This window comes from Canis aureus, chromosome 16 (assembly GCF_053574225.1).
Source record: "Canis aureus isolate CA01 chromosome 16, VMU_Caureus_v.1.0, whole genome shotgun sequence".
NCBI classification, from domain to species: domain Eukaryota; kingdom Metazoa; phylum Chordata; class Mammalia; order Carnivora; family Canidae; genus Canis; species Canis aureus.
Genome location: NC_135626.1, coordinates 23,127,383 through 23,145,828, shown reverse-complemented (window position 1 = coordinate 23,145,828; position 18,446 = coordinate 23,127,383). Strand labels below are relative to the sequence as shown.

At 37.5% G+C, this 18,446-nt stretch overlaps 1 protein-coding gene across 1 annotated transcript in view; it reads right to left on the bottom strand.

Moving 5' to 3' along the window:
* Positions 1–18,446, bottom strand: part of AP2B1 (adaptor related protein complex 2 subunit beta 1) — a 131,746-nt gene that overhangs the window by 64,766 nt on the left and 48,534 nt on the right. The window contains exons 10-13 of the mRNA XM_077852219.1: positions 16,873–16,988; positions 14,576–14,741; positions 13,127–13,225; positions 5,011–5,270 (exon numbers count right to left, since the gene is read on the bottom strand). Coding sequence (XP_077708345.1) covers positions 5,011–5,270; positions 13,127–13,225; positions 14,576–14,741; positions 16,873–16,988 — 641 coding nt within the window. The remainder of the gene's footprint in view (positions 1–5,010; positions 5,271–13,126; positions 13,226–14,575; positions 14,742–16,872; positions 16,989–18,446) is intronic.

Below are 18,446 nucleotides of genomic sequence, written 5' to 3'. Positions count from 1 at the left end.
GAGGATGATGGGAAAACAAATGTTGTGCTCAACTGTTAAATTTCAAGTACGAGACACAAGTGAAGAAATCAAACAGGGCAGCCCCGGTGGCTCAGCAGTTTAGCGCCTGCCTTCAGCCCAGGGTGTGATCCTAGAGACCCGGGATCGAGTCCCATGTTGGGCTCCCTGCATGGAGCCTGCTTCTCCCTCTGCCAGTGTCTCTGCCTCTCTCTCATGAATAAATAAATAAAATCTTTATTTAAAAAAAAAAAAAAAAAAAGAAGTCAAACAGCCAAGGACAAGGGACTGGCAGTCAGAGTTCGGGAAGAAATCAGACACACATCTCAGGTGAAATCAGCAGAGCACCGTGAGTGTGGCAGGAGGAGTAGTAGGCAGTCTAGAGTAAGCAGACAGAGATCAAATGTTGGCTCCAAAAATGACAATGTGATCTTGGGCAAGTGACAACTTTTCTGAGACAAAGACTCCTCATCATAAAATGGTAACAATGTTACCCAAACACAGGGATCTATTTTAGGCAGGATGAAATGAAAACATGGTATAAAATGGAAAAGCCTTGTAATACATCAGTGGCTGTGCTTAGTAGATCAGTCCCAGAAAGGAATACAAAGAGAAGCACAGAGAGAGCAAGTTCAGAATGAGCCTCGCAACACATTCAAGATTAATGACTAGAAAGAGAACGAACACAGAATAGCAAAGATTAAAGACAGAAAAACAATCCAAGAAAGATGACTTAGGAGCAAAAAGTGTCAAGGAAACCAAGATGAGAAGTATCTAGAGTGGGGGAAGAGGAGCATATACAGCCAAAAATTAATAAATAAGTCAAAAGAGGGAAGCAATTTCATATGCACCTGCCAAGAAATACATGAAATCTCTATAAAGGATGTTCTCTGAACACGAAATTCTATCATCTCATGACATGTGCCATTTAAGAAGTGTTCTGTCATATTGTTTATCAGGACCTCTACGCAGAAGGCAAAAGAAGTAACAGTGCACATATTTTCCATGAGAAAGAAAAAGAGAGTTAGATGAAAAGAAGTAAATGATTCTATGGTTTCAACAAGAAGATGGCAAACCATTATGCATTTTTTCTAAATGACAAACACAAGAAAACACGAAAATGTTCTCCATTGTAAACTCCTGGAAATAACTGCCTAATTGTCATCAAAGCAGTATTTTTTAAAAGGTGAGATTTTTCTAAATTAGGCAACTATTTACCCTCTCACCTCCCCGCTGCCCAGAGCAGCTGACAAGTTTTAGTAAGCAATACCCAACTGAAAAGCACTTTTTGCTTTCCCGAGTAGATATTAAAAGATTTAGTTAAGTAAGCATTTTTAGATCTCTAGAAGAGGCAGAGTAAGGTTTTACAGTGTAGCTGTATTTCATGTCAGATCCTTATCCCTTCTTAACTGAATGCTGCAGAAGAGAGCTAGGTAATGTCTGTGCTATTATAGATATACCATTTGGAGCAATATATCATCCCCGTTTATTTCAAAGGGAATTTTTATGCATTTGTGTTTCCTTTGAAAAGATAATACATGAAATGAAAAAAAAAAAAAAGATAATACAAGCACAATGGACCAAAAATCCTTTTTTTTGTCTAAAAAGGAACCACATAAGGAATTGTGAAGGTAACAAATTAAAGACTATTAATCAGATAAAGATCTTATGTAAGAGATTGTTTCTTTTTTTTCTTTTTAAAATTTTTTTTTTCTTTTTAAAAAATTTATTTATTTATTTATTCATGAGTGAGAGAGAGAGGGGGAGAGACACAGGCAGAGGGAGAAGCAGGCTCCATGCAGAGAGCCTGGCATGGGACTCGATCCTGGGTCTCCAGGATCACACCCTGGGCTGCAGGCGGCGCTAAACCGCTGTGCCACCGGGGCTGACCCTGTTTCTTTTTCTAGTATAAATATTGGTTCTTTCCTTATGTTCAAGAAAGGGTTGTTTTTATTTGATTTTTTTTTTCACTTCCCCTCCCAAGGGTCAAAAGCTATCAATATTGTGATATTACTTATCACAAGTAATCTAAATGGCATATAAATATGGTTACGGAGCCAAATTAAAAAGAAAATCCCTATTTATTACCCAAACTTAACAGACTAGGAGGTGGTGTACTTATTAGTCAAATGGTCATATGTAGGTTAAATATGCATGCCTACAAGAGAAACATCCTACTGTTACAAGGCCTAATCCTTATGAAGCCACAACTTCCTTTCAGTAAAAATCACAGCATCTGTCCTAAAACCAGATTCAACTCATGTGAGGGCTAATGAATATCAATAAACATTTGCTTGGATGTTGCCCTTTCCTCTTTAAATAAGTCCTTTCTCTTCCTTTTTTCGATGAGCCTGACTATAGGCTTATCAAATTTTTTTTTTAATTTTTTATTTATTTATGATCGTCACACACAGAGAGAGAGAGAGGCAGAGACACAGGCAGAGGGAGAAGCAGGCCCCATGCACCAGGAGCCCGATGTGGGACTCGATCCCGGGTCTCCAGCATCGGGCCCTGGGCCAAAGGCAGGCGCCAAACCGCTGCGCCACCCAGGGATCCCAGGCTTATCAATTTTATTGATCTTTTCAGAGAACCAGCTCCTGGTTTCCTTAATCTATTGTTATTTTTTTTGTCTCTATTTCATTTATTTTTGCTCTAATCTTTATTATTTCTTTCCTTCTACTGGCTTTGTGATTTGTTTTTTTTTCTACTTGCTTTAGGTATAAGGTGAGGTTGGGATTTTACTTATTTCCTAAATTGGCCTCAGGAAGGTACTGTTATAATCTTCCCTCTTAGAACAGCACTGCTGCATCTCAACTCCGTTTAAATGTTCTAATCAAAAAAACAACGAGTGGTTGAATGGATTAAAAAAACAAGAGCCGGGCAGCCCGGGTGGCGCAGTGGTTTAGCGCCGCCTGCAGTCCGGGGCGTGATCCTGGAGACCTGGGTCGAGTCCCGCATCAAGCTCCCTGCATGGTGCCTGCTTCTCCCTCTGCCTGTGTCTCTGCCTCTCTCTCTCTCTAGCTGTGTCTCTATGAATAAATAAATAAAATCTTAAAAAACAAAACAAAACAAAACAAACAAACAAACAAAAACAAGAGCCAGGCAGCCCAGGTGGCTCAGCAGTTTAGTACCACCTTTTGCCCAGGGCCTGATCCTGGAGACCCGGGATTGAGTCCCATGTCAGGCTCCCTGCATGGAGCCTGCTTCTCCTGCCTCTGCCACTCTCGTTCCCTCTGTGTATCTCTCATTAATAAATAAATAAAATCTTAAAAAAGAAAACAAAAAACCAAGAGCCAAATATACTCTCCCCACAAGAGACTCACTTCAGACCTAAAGACACATGCAGACTGAAAATAGAGGAGTGGAAAAACATTTACCATGCAAATGGAAGCAAAAAAAAGAAAGATAGGGTAGTAATATTTATATTGGACCAAACAGACTTTAAAACAAGGACTATAACAAAAAGCAAAGATGGACACCACCTAATGGGAGGAAATAATCCAACAAGAAAAAAAAATCCAACAAGAGAATATAACAATTATAAATATCCATGTACCCAATATGGGAGTACCTAAATACATAAAGCAACTATTATTAGACATTAAGGAAGAAATTGACAGTAGTTCAGTAACAGCAGGGGACAAGACCCTACTTACATCATGGATATATCACCCATACAGAAGACCAACAAGAAGCAGTGGCTTTGAATGACACACAGGAGCAGATGCTTTTTTAACAGATATATTCAAAACATTCATTCAAAAACAGCAGAATACACATTTCTGCGTGTATCCCAAGTGCACATGCAACATTCTCCAAAACAGACGTGTTAGGTCCCAAAACAAGTCTCATAAATTCAAAAAGACTGAAATCATATCATGCATCTTTTTTGACCACAATGTTATAAAACTAGCAATCAATCACAATAAATAATCTGGAGAGAACATAAATTCACAGAGGCTAAACAATATGCTCCTAAACAATGAATGAGTCAACCAAGAAATCAAAGAAGAAATAAAAAAAAAAAAATACATAGAGGTAAATGAACATGAAAACACAACTGTCCCAAATCTTTGGGATGCAGCAAAAGCTGTTCTAAGAGGAAGATAACAGCAACATAGGCCACCTCAGGAAGCAAGAAACCTAATCTTATCCTTTAAGGAGCTAGAAAAAAAAACAAAGCCCAAAGCCAGTAGAAGGAATGAATCTAGGCTGCTTTTATAAAACAATCCTGCAAATGTTATTTCATTATCAGCTTTATAGCATAAAATAAGTATTTGCTAACTTTATCCATACACTTCAACCAAAGTTATGCTAAAGGTAGGGGAGCTCAGGTGGTTCTGTCAATTAAACAGCCGCCTTCAGCTCAGGTTATGATCCATGTTGGGCTCCCTGCTCAGCAGGGAGTCTGGTTCTCCCTTTGCACCAACCCTCCCCACTCCTGTTCTCTTGCTCTCAAATAAATAAAATCTGAAAGGAAAAAAAGAAAAGAAAGCTAAAGGTACATATAGGCTTTCTTCCAAATTTTCAGCCCTGAGAAGATTTCCAGTGCCATCTGCAGACTTTTTTTTTTTTTTATTTATGATAGTCACAGAGAGAGAGAGAGAGGCAGAGACACAGGCAGAGGGAGAAGCAGGCTCCATGCACCGGGAGCCTGATGTGGGACTCGATCCCGGGTCTCCAGGATCGCGCCCTGGGCCAAAGGCAGGCGCCAAACCGCTGTGCCACCCAGGGATCCCAGCCATCTGCAGACTTAAGCAAGTTTCAAACTTACCAGTTTAGAAGTTTTCACCATTTTCTAAAGCCATTATCTTATCTACTCCCAGTTTAGAACACACAGAGGCCTTTCACCTATTATGTTTGTGGTCACTGGTCTTCAGATGGAGCGCCCAGGGCAGTGTAACAGGTTTGCAAAATGCACAGCAAGTTCTTTTCTAGACTATAAAAGCATGAGGAAGACCAACTCTGTTCTAAACAGTTACTTCTCACTCAAAATCTAGTTCATCTGCTTACCTCCCATGATGTATTGGCAAGTGTTTACGATGGATTCCATGACTTCCTTCCACAAAAGCATTGGGAGGCTTATGGTATACTGAAGCCAAAGATCCAATGTGGCAGATGAGCTCATCCAGCAAAGTTGGCTCAATAAGATCTGTTTCCTCAGAAATCAGTGGCTTCTCAGACAACACTACTTCTTTGGCTGTGACAGGGTCCGTTGAGAGAAGGCGCCAATAAATATAGCCCCGGTCTCGAAGGTCAGGATTATCAGAATCCTAATGAAAGGCAAGGGCAAGAAGGTTTAAATGGAACTTTTCTCCATACAGAAAACCAACCTGCTAGATTTATTATCAAGGCAATGCTGTAGTGATTTATAAAGAGTTGGCTATTAAGATATTTAAACTCAACATAGTTTTAACACATTCATAATTCTATAATCTTTAGTGTTTCAAAGAGTTTAAATTGAAAGGTTAGTCCTATGACTGAAATTCAAGGAATGTTGGGAAAAGGAAAATAGAAATTTAATCAGGCAGAAATTTACTCCCTGAGATGGCCTCAGAACACAAAAATATTATTTTTTAACTGCTGTAAATATTAGGATTATTCATAAAATATTTTACCCATACCTTCTTTTTTCATTCAAACATTTATTAAGTATCTCCTATGGAGATACTGTCTAGGCCCTGAAAATTAAGAGATAATGGGCAGCCCGGGTGGCTCAGCGGTTTAGCGCCTGCCTTCGTTCGGCCCAGGGTATGATCCGGGAGACCCAGGATGGAGTCCCGCGTCGGGCTCCCTGCGTGGGGCCTGCTTCTCCCTCTGCCTCTCTATCTTTCTCTCTCTCTCATGAATAAGTGAATAAAATCTTAAGAAAAGAGAGAGAGAGAGAGAGAGAGAAAGAAAGAAAGAAAGAAAGAAAGAAAAAAGAAAATTAAGAGATAACAACAGAGAGTACCTGACTTTAATAAGCGCAGAGTACTAATTATTACAATATAGTATGAGAGGTAGTAGTATTTAAAATAATAAAAAATTGTCAAAGATAACAACAGAACTAAGTGCTTCCCAAAGGGGTGACATTTGGCGGGGGGTGGGGGGTAGGGGAAAGAAGGAGAGAATCTTTTTAAGATTTTATTATTAGAGAGAGATGGAGAGAATGCACACGCAAGGGGAGGGGGGCAGAAGGAGAGAGATAAGCAGACTCCCCGCTGAGTGGGGAGCTGGATGCAGGGCTCAATCCCAGGACCCTGAGATCATGACTTGAGCTGTGGTTAGACACTTAACCAACTGAGCCACCCAGGCACCCCCGCAAAGGGATGACATTTTAATCTAGTGGTCTTGTTTTATCTGTGGTAGTTTTAAAATAATTTTATATACTTATGACAAAAAAAATTATCAATGCCACATCACAATTAGAGGTTTGTAACATAAAAATAAGTCTCTGAGGCACCTGGCTAGCTCAGTTAGTGGAGTTAACAACTCTTGATCTTAGGGGTCATGAGTTCAAGTCCCATGCTGTGTGTACAAATAAAATCTTTAAAAAAATTTTTTTATTAAAAAAATAAAAATACAGGGACACCTGGGTGGCTCAGTGGTTGGGCACCTGCCTTTGGCTCAGGTTGTGATCCTGGGATCCAGGACTGAGTACCGCATCAGGCTCCCTGTGAGGAGCCTGCTTCTCTCTGCCTATGTCTCTGCTTCTCTCTCTCTGTGTCTCTCATGAATAAATAAATATTTACATCCTTTCTCCATTTTAACTCTCCACCCCCAAAATAGCCATATTAACAGTGTGGTATGCATCCTTCCAGAATGCTCCTAAGCACACATATATTCATTTTATATAAAACCAGTTTCACATTATATATACTGCTCTGCAAGGTGCTTTCTACATTCACATGTATACCTGCAAATTTTTCCTCTTTGTACAGCCCTGCATCATTATGGACTAGTGTCCTATTGAAGGGCATTTAGATTGCTGCCTCTTTCTCCTTCCTTCCTGCCATTCATTCATTCATTCATTCATATGATTATAAAGTGGCAATAAATATCCTGGTATCTACCTCTCAGAGTATATGTATATGGTAGCATGTATGCCCAAGCTGTTCCAATACTACAACAGTAAGTCCCTGTTTCAGATCTGTAATTAAAACACACATACAAAAATATTTTCTTTAAAACTGGGCCAATTTGAGGGCTTCCATGTGAGTTTCTAAATGGGCAGATGAACTTGTTCGTGATTTAAACACATAAGGAACTTAGCGTTCAGCTTAATACTAGCAGTGAATCTGATGGTTTTGACTACATGGTTTTAAATGGTTTTTCTTAGTCATATATTGTTTAATTTGCATCTGCAGTGGATTAAGACAAAAAAGCGTTAGAAATGCCAAGATATGGGAAGTTAGTGAATAAAATTATCAAAATGGTAAACGTAATCTAAAATAATCTTTATCACATACATAAGCTGCATCATTATAATAGAAGTGCATATATATATGTATTACATACCATATCAAAATGTTTGTAGTATTTGAAATGTCAGGGTTAAAAAAAGGAAACAGTGATATAGTGTCCCATTTACATGATTTTGTTTTGTTTTTGAGGAGTTGGGTAATTTATTTCTAAATAGCAGCCTGAAACCTCACTTAGATTTTCATTTGGAAACAAAGCTTGAACATTATAGAACATAAATAAACTGATTTTATAAGAGAGTTGAATATGAATTTTCCAAAATAAAAGGCCAGGAAAGCAATCCCCACCCCAGCTTTTGTTGATACATAAATTAAAAATTAAATCTTAAAAAATAAAAAATAAAATAAAATAAATAAAAATTAAATCTTAACTTATATATTCAATCCCCAGAGCACACCATTTGAAATTTGTAGACTATGCTTTTTATTATACAATTAAAATGAATATTGCACATTACTTGACTAGAAAAATTTAGTCTCCCATCTTTACAGATTAGTAATATTGTTGAGGTATTTAACTTTATAATACAATTTAATAATATACTTATTAAAATAACATCTTTTTATTTCAAATTATTTCTCTCCTCTATTATGCACATATTAAACCAAATGGCAAAAAAAAAAAAAAAAATCCTGTGGGGATTTACAAAATTATGTACATCCATGAAAAAAATTTGAGTCCCATCCCCCCACAAATTCAAAACACTGCAACAGGGCAAAATGCTGCATATGGAATCACTGGACTAAATGGTATATATGTTAGGGGTGCCTAGGTGGCTCAGTCAGTTGAGTCTGACCCTTTTTAATATTTTATTTATCTGAGAGTGAGGGAGCGAGCTGAGGGGGGTGGGGTGGGAGGTAGAGGGGTATGGGGAGAGGCAGAAGGAGAAGCAGACTCCCCACTGAGCAGGAAGCATGATGCAGGGCTCCATCCCAGGACTCCAAGATCATGACTGACCCAAAGGCAGACACTTAACCGACTGAGCCACCCAGGTGCCCCAGTTAAGTCTGACTCTTGATTTTCATTTAGGTCATGATCTTAGGGTCTTGGGACTGAGCTTTATGTAGGGTTCTGCACTGGGCATGGAGACTGCTTGAGATTCTCTCCCTCCCTCTCCCTCAGCCTCCCTTCCCCCACACACTCAGGCTCTCTCTAAAAAATTAAATAAATAAATAGTAAAGGATATACATACTGCAAATCTTAATAGACTTTAAAATTTAGCCCTGGGGCAGCCCCAGTGGCGCAGCAGTTTAGCACTGCCTGCAGCCCAGGGCATGATCCTGGAGACCCGCGATGGAGTCCCACGTCGGGCTCCCTGTGTGGAGCCCGCTTCTCCCTCTGCCTGTGTCTCTGCCTCTCTCTCTCTTTCTCTGTGTCTCTATGAATAAATAAATAAAATCTTTAAAATATATATATAGTCCTGTAAGAAATGATTATCAATTTTCTAAGACCTGAAGTTAAAAACAGGTAAGATCTCCACTGTTTGAACACTGTTGTTCTGAGAGCTGACTTGTTAGGCCTACTATAAGCTGGCCTTCACTGCCTCACTCTTTACCTGGAGGCCACAAGAAATCAGTCCTAGTCAAGACTTGGAACACGAAAACAGAAACCTTTTATGATTTTAGGGTGCCATTATGTGTTTAGTGACTCAGAAAATTTGGTTTTGAATCTGCTTTTCTGCTAGCCCCATAGTTCCTTGCCAGGATCTGGAAAAGTAGTACATTTCTAAAAATTTGAGGGCTTCCAAAAAAATTCTTACCAGGCAAACTCTATAACAGTAATTTTTTTTTTTTTTTTTTTTTGCAGAATGGATTTTTAAAAAAAATTTTTTTTTTTAATTTTATTTATTTATGATAGTCACATAGAGAGAGAGAGAGAGGCAGAGACATAGGCAGAGGGAGAAGCAGGCTCCATGCACCGGGAGCCTGACGTGGGATTCGATCCGGGGTCTCCAGGATCACGCCCTGGGCCAAAGGCAGGCGCCAAACCGCTGCGCCACCCAGGGATCCCTATAACAGTAATTCTTAAACTAGACTTTGCATCAACATTATAGCACACCAGGGAAGCCACTCAGTGAGAGATTCCAGGGCCGTATCACAGATTTTCATTCATTATATCAGAAGCAGGCCCAGGAATTTATACTTCCAACCAACAAGCAGCACAGGTGATTTTGATGATGATGGTTTCTAGTTTACAGAGAAGTCTTCATCTTATTTTTTCTTTCATATATTATAATAGGCTAACTATTAAAGTCTGGACACTTCTGTGTATATTAACTAATTCCTAACTACCAAAGCAAAGAAGACAAATCTTTAAAATGAAGCCTTGGATTCAAAGGTTCATTTTATTTTCCTCTAATAATATTTCTAATTATATCACCAGTTTATTTAAAATTAGAAGCATAAATATTTTACATACAGTTCACTGAATTCTCAGTACAGATAAAAAATAGTATTAATTAACTCAACTGTAGAGATGGGAAAGGAACAGTATTAAAAAGAAATTTGCTCAATCATGTCCTGAACCAGAGATGTGGCAGAAACAGAACCCTATCACCCAATTCAAATTAATACAACTTAGCATATCACACTGCCCTCAATTTAAATTGGTACCAGTCATAAGTATTAGGTTCTTATTTCACAAACTTGAAGGGGGCAAAAAGAGAAAAAACTTCATGGGAATTCTATATAATATAAATATATATATAAAATATGCAAGCACAATATATAAATGTGCTTGTTCTTTTATGCTAACTCCTCAGATCTCATTAACTGGATAAAAACAGCAGGGCTAGGGAAATTGCTTAATAAGTATTCATAATCAAATTTGAAATAATCATCCACAATGATCTTAAAACTACTAAGTTTATTTGTATGTACTGATTTATGCACAAGAGTGCTTTAAATAGGGAAAGCAGGGAATGTGTAGTCTCAAAGTCATCCCTGACTTTCATATTAGAGAAGCAGCACAGCATAGTAGATAGGGACAAAGACACTGAAGCCAGGCTTCCTGGGTTTGAGTCCTAGCTCTGACCCATACTAATTGGGCCTATGTCTCAGATTTCTCATCTACAAAATATGAATAATACAACAGTAGAAACCCTTATTGAAATTAAGTTAATATGTAAAGTGCTTACTAGAATGCCTGGTATACAGTAAGCATAATACAAATAGTTATCATTAAAGATTCTATACTATTCTATACAAAAAGTCTAGAATTGGGAATATCTGATGGTTTACTTATATCCTCCCCTGTCCTAGAAAAGAACTTAGTCAAAGTTTACAAAAATGCATTGAAGGCTAGAGAGCCTAAATCAAACTAAAAACAGAAAAATGCATGCCACAAGAACTATACTTTTTCTACAGGAGATCCTTAAATTTGATTCTAAGGTTTCCAACTGATACAAACAAGAAATCTGGTCAGGTAAGCCATTCAGATGGGCAGTTAACTACATATTAATGCTTAGGAGAATCCAAAACTGGTTAGGAATTTGTTTGATGGGACTTCATAAAGAAAAAAACATAATGGAGTAACAAATGACTGACAACAGATTCAAAGAGGATAGTTTCTCATGACAATCCTTAATACAAGATGATATAATATAGTAAATGCAATTCTCATGAGGGTCAGGTACAATGAGTCTAGATAGCCAGCCCTGGCTGAATTAGGCTTGATTCAGTGGTGAATTTCAACTATCAGTAAGAATAGAGAGTCCTTGTATCATTTAATCAATCCTCCCTAAATACTTTATCTCAGGCAAGTTTTGGTAAATACCGGAGATGGTAAGATTGAGTTTGAACTCTAACAAGAATCCAAAATACAGCTCTCTTATGATACCTTTTAAATACAGATCCATAAGCCTTAAATAGGAGATGGAAACAGGGTTGAGAACTTGTGAATACAATGGAACCTATACCAAGGACACTTGCTTGATTATAAGCCTATCCCTATCTAGAGGTGAGCAGAGAGAACATAGCCCAAATTCTTTTTAGAAAACTTGCTTTAAGAGAAAGAAAAGAAAAAAAAAAGAAAAGAAAGAAAGAAAACTTGTTTTAAGGACACTTGGGTGGCTCAGTGGTTGAATGTCTGTCTGCCTTTGGGTCCTGGGATTGAGTCCTGCATCGGGCTCACCACAGGGAGCCTGCTTCTCCCTCTGCCTATGTCTCTGCCTCTCTGTGTCGCTCATGAATAAATAAATAAAATCTTTAAAAAGGGGAGGGGAGGGGAATGTAAGATGCTGGGGTGGCTCAGCAGTTGAGCATCTGCCTTCATTTCAGGGCGTTATCCTGAGTCTGGGATCGAGTCCTGCATTGGGCTCCCTGCAAGGAGTCTGCTTCTCCCTCTGTGTTTCTGCTTCTCTGTGTCCCTCATAATAAATAAATAAAATCTTAAATAAATAGATAAATAAAACTTGTTTTAAATACATCTTAAAACACAGATACAAACGAGTGATCAAGGGTCTAGACTAGGAAGTCTACAATCCTCATTTTAAAAACAAGTAATATTAAATAACCACTGCCTTGATAGTTCCAGAAACTGCTTCGCTTCAGGCAAAGGAAGACTTGAATAGAAAAGGGAAGTTAAAAAAAATACATTTTGGGGAGCCTGGGTGGCTCAGTTGGTTTAAGCAGCTGCCTTTGGCTTGAATCATGATCTCAGGGTCCTGAGATCAAGCCTTGCATCAGGCTCCCTGCTCAATGGGTAGCCTATTTCTCCCTTTCTACCACTTGTCTCTCTCATGCTCACTCTCTCAAATAAATAAATAAAACTTTTAAACACAAAACAACAACAAAAAACACGTCAAAGGACTCTTACAAATAAATTTTAAAAGATGTAAAATCAGTAATAGGAAAGATGACAGGTCAGAACTAGGCACGGTATTGTGAAAAGATTTTAAATTTGATAAAATACCACTATAAAGAGACAGATAAGAAAAATGGTAAACTGAATATCTGAATCAGATTCATGTGTAGACACACACCTGAATTTCCAATGGCCTGCTATTGGAATTCCAACAGCCAGCCTGTTCAGAAATTCAATTAAGAACATAACTAAATTAAAAAAAATAAATTATGATGAATTGATGATTACTATTCTAGTTACATTAGATAAAATAACTATTTTCATCTCTGTGGATCTAAAACAGTGACCTGATCCTTTTGGCCAGCTGCCACATTCCAGAAATTAGAACTCATCCTAGGAAGGACCAAAAACATTCAATGATTAAGGAGGCAGCATAAGCATTTTAAAATTATTTCAAGAAACAGGCTATCAACTCAAGGCACTTAACTAGCATTACATGGTGCTTTCATTTCAAAGCTGGAATTAAGTCACCCAGAAGAAGTGAGACTCAAGTGAGTCACCCAATATTGTAAGACTCAATGTCATTTTCACATAGGTTCTTGACTAATAGTAAAAAAAAAAAAAAAAAAAAAAAAAAAAAAAAATCTGTTTTTCATGAATAATCATAAAAATGAGTCAGTCAATTCACTTAAAAGCCATAGAACCAGCTATAATTCAGTGGTATAAGAGACACGTTTTATATTTTAACAGGATTTAAAGACTATACCCAATTAAAACCTCCCCGAATGAATTTTCTTAGTTTCATAATTTCCTAAATATAAAACCAGACAAATCAAACCCATGCTTTTTCTAGATTTCATACCTGTGTTGCCAAACTCAACACTTGCTGTACCAGCTCCTGTGTTTCTGATGGTTTTTTGAGAAACAGCTTCACTATGGCAGTAAGCAGAGTGAGCTGCACCTAAGGGGAGGGCACAATTTAACAAAGATAAAATGAAAGGCATTTACATTATTCCCTACCATCATTTCCAAAGCAGTGCTTACCCATTTATGAATTACTATGGGGGCTTCTGATTTTGATTAAGAGATTAAGGCTAAAACTCAGCCATTATCAAAAAGAGTAAGTTAAAGGTATTCATCAACTAAACACTCACTAGCCACTTATCCCCAACTTGCGTTGTTGGTGTCAAAAATTGCTTATTATTTATTAAATCGTTTATTATATAATTCTATCAAAAGATACAAATTTGAGAATTAGGAAATTACCTGTCATACTAGGCCAAGAGCCAAAAAACAGTAAAATTGTACCAGATCACAGCTAATAAGAGTGGGCTGCTGAATCACACACAAAAACTACAGGCTTGGGATCCCTGGGTGGCGCAGCGGTTTGGCGCCTGCCTTTGGCCCAGGGCGCGATCCTGGAGACCCGGGATCGAATCCCACATCAGGCTCCCGGTGCATGGAGCCTGCTTCTCCCTCTGCCTATGTCTCTGCCTCTCTCTCTCTCTCTCTGTGTGACTATCATAAAGAAATAAAAGTTAAAAAAAATAAATAAAAATTTAAAACTACAGGCTTATATGTGTGTTCCTTATAAAGACCCATTAAAATTACTATGATAGATTACATACATGACCTTCAATTTGCAGTGAGTGCAAATGCCTGGGGAAAAGGGTTTTATAATATATCTGCTTCTCTGGGCCTGTGGCTGTGAGGTCAGGTCTCTCCATTTTGGTAGAGGAGAGACAGAAGATGGGAGGAAGTCTATCCATCCATAAAGAATCTTTCTAAACTACACATGCCAGTCCTTACCCCAGCCCCAGGTAAGAAGCTCCGTTGTAATGAGCCACAACCACTGTGGAATAAGGAATAAGTCATCTTATCCCTGGAATAGGAGTGAGTCATCTGCTTCTGGTGACAGAAAATTTAAAAAGTGGTAACTACTGCTCTCAGCCAGTAGTTGTTACAGTGTGGTTCCTGACCACTAGCAGCTGCAGCACTCTGAACCTGATGAGAAATGAAAATGCTTAAGCCCATCTCAGACCCACTGAGTCAGAAACACTAAGGGTGGGGCCCAGCAACCTGTGTTTTTAACAAACTCTCTAGATTCATTAAAGTTTGAGAACCACCAATCTAAGGCAGATTTGTCCCACCAGAAATCAGCACAAATGAAAAAATGACCCCTTTGGGGAGAAAAAGGTACTATATATTACATATATATATATTCACACACAAACAAATGAAAGTGCATAACCTTTACTTTCCTTGAAATCTTTCCCAAGAGATCTGACACAAGACACAGATAAGAACTTACCTGGGTGCTTTCATCATGAAAACCCTCCAGGAAGCTCTCTAGTAACTCATCTGCATTGTCAATTCTCTCAGCATATTCTCCCACAATCCAAATCATAGCTGCTCGAGCATCTGGTTCATCAAGTGAATCTAAGTTCTCACACAGAGTGGCAATGATACTTTCATACCTGATTTAATAAAATGGACTATGGTTAATTGGACACATATGAGAACTGTATTTAACAATGAAGGTTAAAAACAAAACCACCAAAAACAAAACAAAACAAAACCACCAATAAGGTACCCTAAACCAAACCACCAAATATAAAGGCTTTTGGCCAAGAGAATGCACAGGCTTTAAGCCAGAATATTATACATGTCTTAAATTTCTCTACAAATATGTTTTCATAACTGGACTGTAAACTGTTATAAAAGCTCATCAGATATCCTTTTCACAAGGAAAAATTACCCTGTGGTATAAGATATGCCACTAACTTATATTTCTAATCTTTCCTATAACTAGATCAGAGAATTTTCTTATGTATTATTCCATTTTCCCTTTATGACAGAGGAAAACAAATTCCACTTTACTTTTATGAAAAGAGTTAGACAACAACAGCATCCAGACTGGAAACAGTAATTTTGTCCATTAATCCACTATCTCTGCTTTTTATAGAGATCTTTATGTTCTTTCCTCCCAAGGCACCCACACTAATGACCGGTTTCTCCAAAGAAATAATTCAAGTATTTATTTTTATTTGTACAGGTCTATAGTGTTCTCATTTTTACCACATTGAATCCATCTCCTTGGCTAATGTAGTTTTAAACATAGAAATGATTATGTGGGGGTGACTGGGTGGTGCAGTTGGTTGAGCATCCAACTCTGGTTTCAGCTTAGGTCATGATCCTGGGGTCATGGGATTGAATCCCATATTGGGCTCTGTGCTCAGCAGAGTCTGCTTAAGTTTTTTTTTTTTTTTTCCTCCCTCTACCCCTCCCCCTTTGCTCACTCGCTCTCAAAAACATATAAATTTTTATAAAAATGACAATGTGTAACAAGTTAGATGTAGACAAGTGAATAGTACATTTAATTGTTTGCCCTACCTTCCACTGATTAAATCAGGTTCTTGATAGCACTTTCTTAAACTGTCATAACCCCTTATTAATAGAAATCAGAAATGAACACATTTCTCCACTAATCACAGTGAAATAAATATACATCATCTCCACCCTTAACCTTTCTAAATTTAGAAGCCCAACTCTCCTCTTTTCTGGGAGAGTGGTAAAAGCATATGGTCCTTTTCCCAAAAATACCACTTCTAAAATTTAAAAAAACACATATAATGTTTTTTTTCCTTACATATAATGCTTTTAATAAACCACTACTTTGCTAAATAAAGTATTTCTTCTAATTCTGAGTCCACCACTAAGCTAACTTACTGCAAGTTGCTTCATTTAACACTATCTTTAAAGACTAATCAGAAACTTTAGCACAACATCTCTCTATGATTTTAAGGCAAAATGAGATCTAGGATGCTTACAAGACCTGTTCTTATTTTACCCTTGTAGATCTTTTAATCACTTGCCTTCAAAATCAATCTAATGAAGCATTTTTGCTTCATAAACTAAGAGAGCTTAATGTGAAAAACCTGTGGAAAGAAATTGTAGAGTTTACACATCTTTATGGGAATAGCTATAATACTACAGAGAAGGACAGACACTGATAATTTGTTACATATTCTATAATTTTCTACAAAGTAGAAGGTAACACGCAAACAGTGCAACTGTTACCTTTCTGGTTTTTATAGTCATGTGGCTATTAATTTAGCATTCAAACTGAAACATTTATTTCTGAGTGAAAAGCAGCACAAACATTAATTATGCCTGGTAACATGCATAAACTGAAATATGCCTGGACAGTCTGTAATACATGAGCTTTCTATTTAATAGTAACATCACCCAACAAAAAATCTGGTCAACTTCAATATATGCCAACTGACTATAATTCAGCTTCAATTCCTCTCAAAGTAATAAAGCAGGATGAAAAATCAGGTTTTAATACCTGTGCTAACCACCTTATTTTAGCACTTAAAACATACTTTTATGTTTTTAATTATGTTTAATTTAAATATTATTTTTCATAAAAATATCCTATTTTAATAGGATTTTAAACAAAGTATCCTATTATACTTTACATTACAAAGAATTATTACATTACAAAGTTACATTACAAAGAATAATTCTTACCTAGCCAATTTTAAAATGCCTTAAACATTTCCTAAATGATTTGAGGAAGAGGGCAGAATTATTTGGACATACTTGTTGGGGTATTTGCGAAAGATGTCCCTGATGACAACAATTGCCTCTTGGACCACATAATTTACTTTGGTCTGGATGAGATCAAGCAATGTGCTTACACAGCGCTCTGCAGATTGCTAGGAAGAAGAACATAACAAGTAACAAGTCAGATGATCTCTCCAATAATGTAACTTCAATATAAAAATTACTTTGAAACATATGGGTGCACCAACTAAACTAGACTCAAACATCAGGCACTTAATTTGACCAAGATATACTAGAAGCTAGGCTATTTGATGGAGATACACAGAGGTTCCAGATAGACTCCACATTTTATTCGTTGCAAAATAGAATGACAGATAAATCAATTCAAATGAAAATAATCATCTTGGATAGCTACGGAGGATAGAAATGTTAAAAAAGAATGAGTCAAGGAAGGTAGGAGGAAAGAAGAATTAAAAATAAGCCAAGGTGATCTTTTTCTGGAGTTCATGGTAAGTGCAGACAATAGAAGGCATCCTTAAAGCTCTTGAAATGAAACTGCCAAATTGCTTATGTGCATACAAGTATATTTTCCAGGGAGAAGGTCCATATAACTTTTATTATATTTTCAAAGTTATCTGTGACTCAAAAAACTCTAAGGAAAATTTGCCATCTTCTAACTATATAACTGAAAATCTATGGCCTTAGATAGACTGCAATTCTCCACAGCCTGTAGTTTATCTATAAAACTTAGTCTACTGTTAATCTTCTTTTTTTTTTTTTAAGATTTTATTTATTTATTCATAGAGACACAGCTAGAGAGAGAGAGGCAGAGACATAGGCAGAGAGAGAAGCAGGCACCATGCAGGGAGCCTGATGTGGGACTTGATCCCGGGTCTCCAGGATCACACCCTGGGCTGCAGGCGGCGTTAAACCGCTGTGCCACCGGGGCTGCCCCTACTGTTAATCTTCTATTAATGAAGGGAATATGGCAGAATACAAGTGACAAAGCTAATATACTGAGACTGTAAGTCACAGTTTGAAAAAGGAGAAGGGTTTCAGATAAGAGACCCTACGAGTCAAGGACTGATTTCCCTATCACAAGGTACTAGGATGGGTCACCCATTACATGCCTCCTGACGAGATGCAACAGAAAGTACACAGCAATGCCTAAGAAATACTTTTCACTAATACTGAAGAACATGAACATTACCAAACCTCTGGATTTAATTATCTAATGAGAAAAACAGGATCACTAAAACATAACCAGTCAAATCCAGACTTTGGGAAATTGTACAAGCCTGATGACCTAGTCTCTGTAATAAATGGCACCAAAATTAAGTAATTAAAGACTTAAGAGACATTAACCAAATGCAATGTATGGATCTTCTTTAGATTTTTATTTGAACAAGCCAACTATAAAAAGACACTAAGACACAATTAGAGAAAACTGAACATGGACTGGCTCTTCAATGAGATTAAGAATTATTGTTGGGTACAGCAATGGTATCGTGACAATATATATTTTTAGGGACCTTCTCTATTTGGATACACACACTGGACTACTCTAATAAGATCATATCTGGGATCTGCATTAAAATCCAATAGCGGGG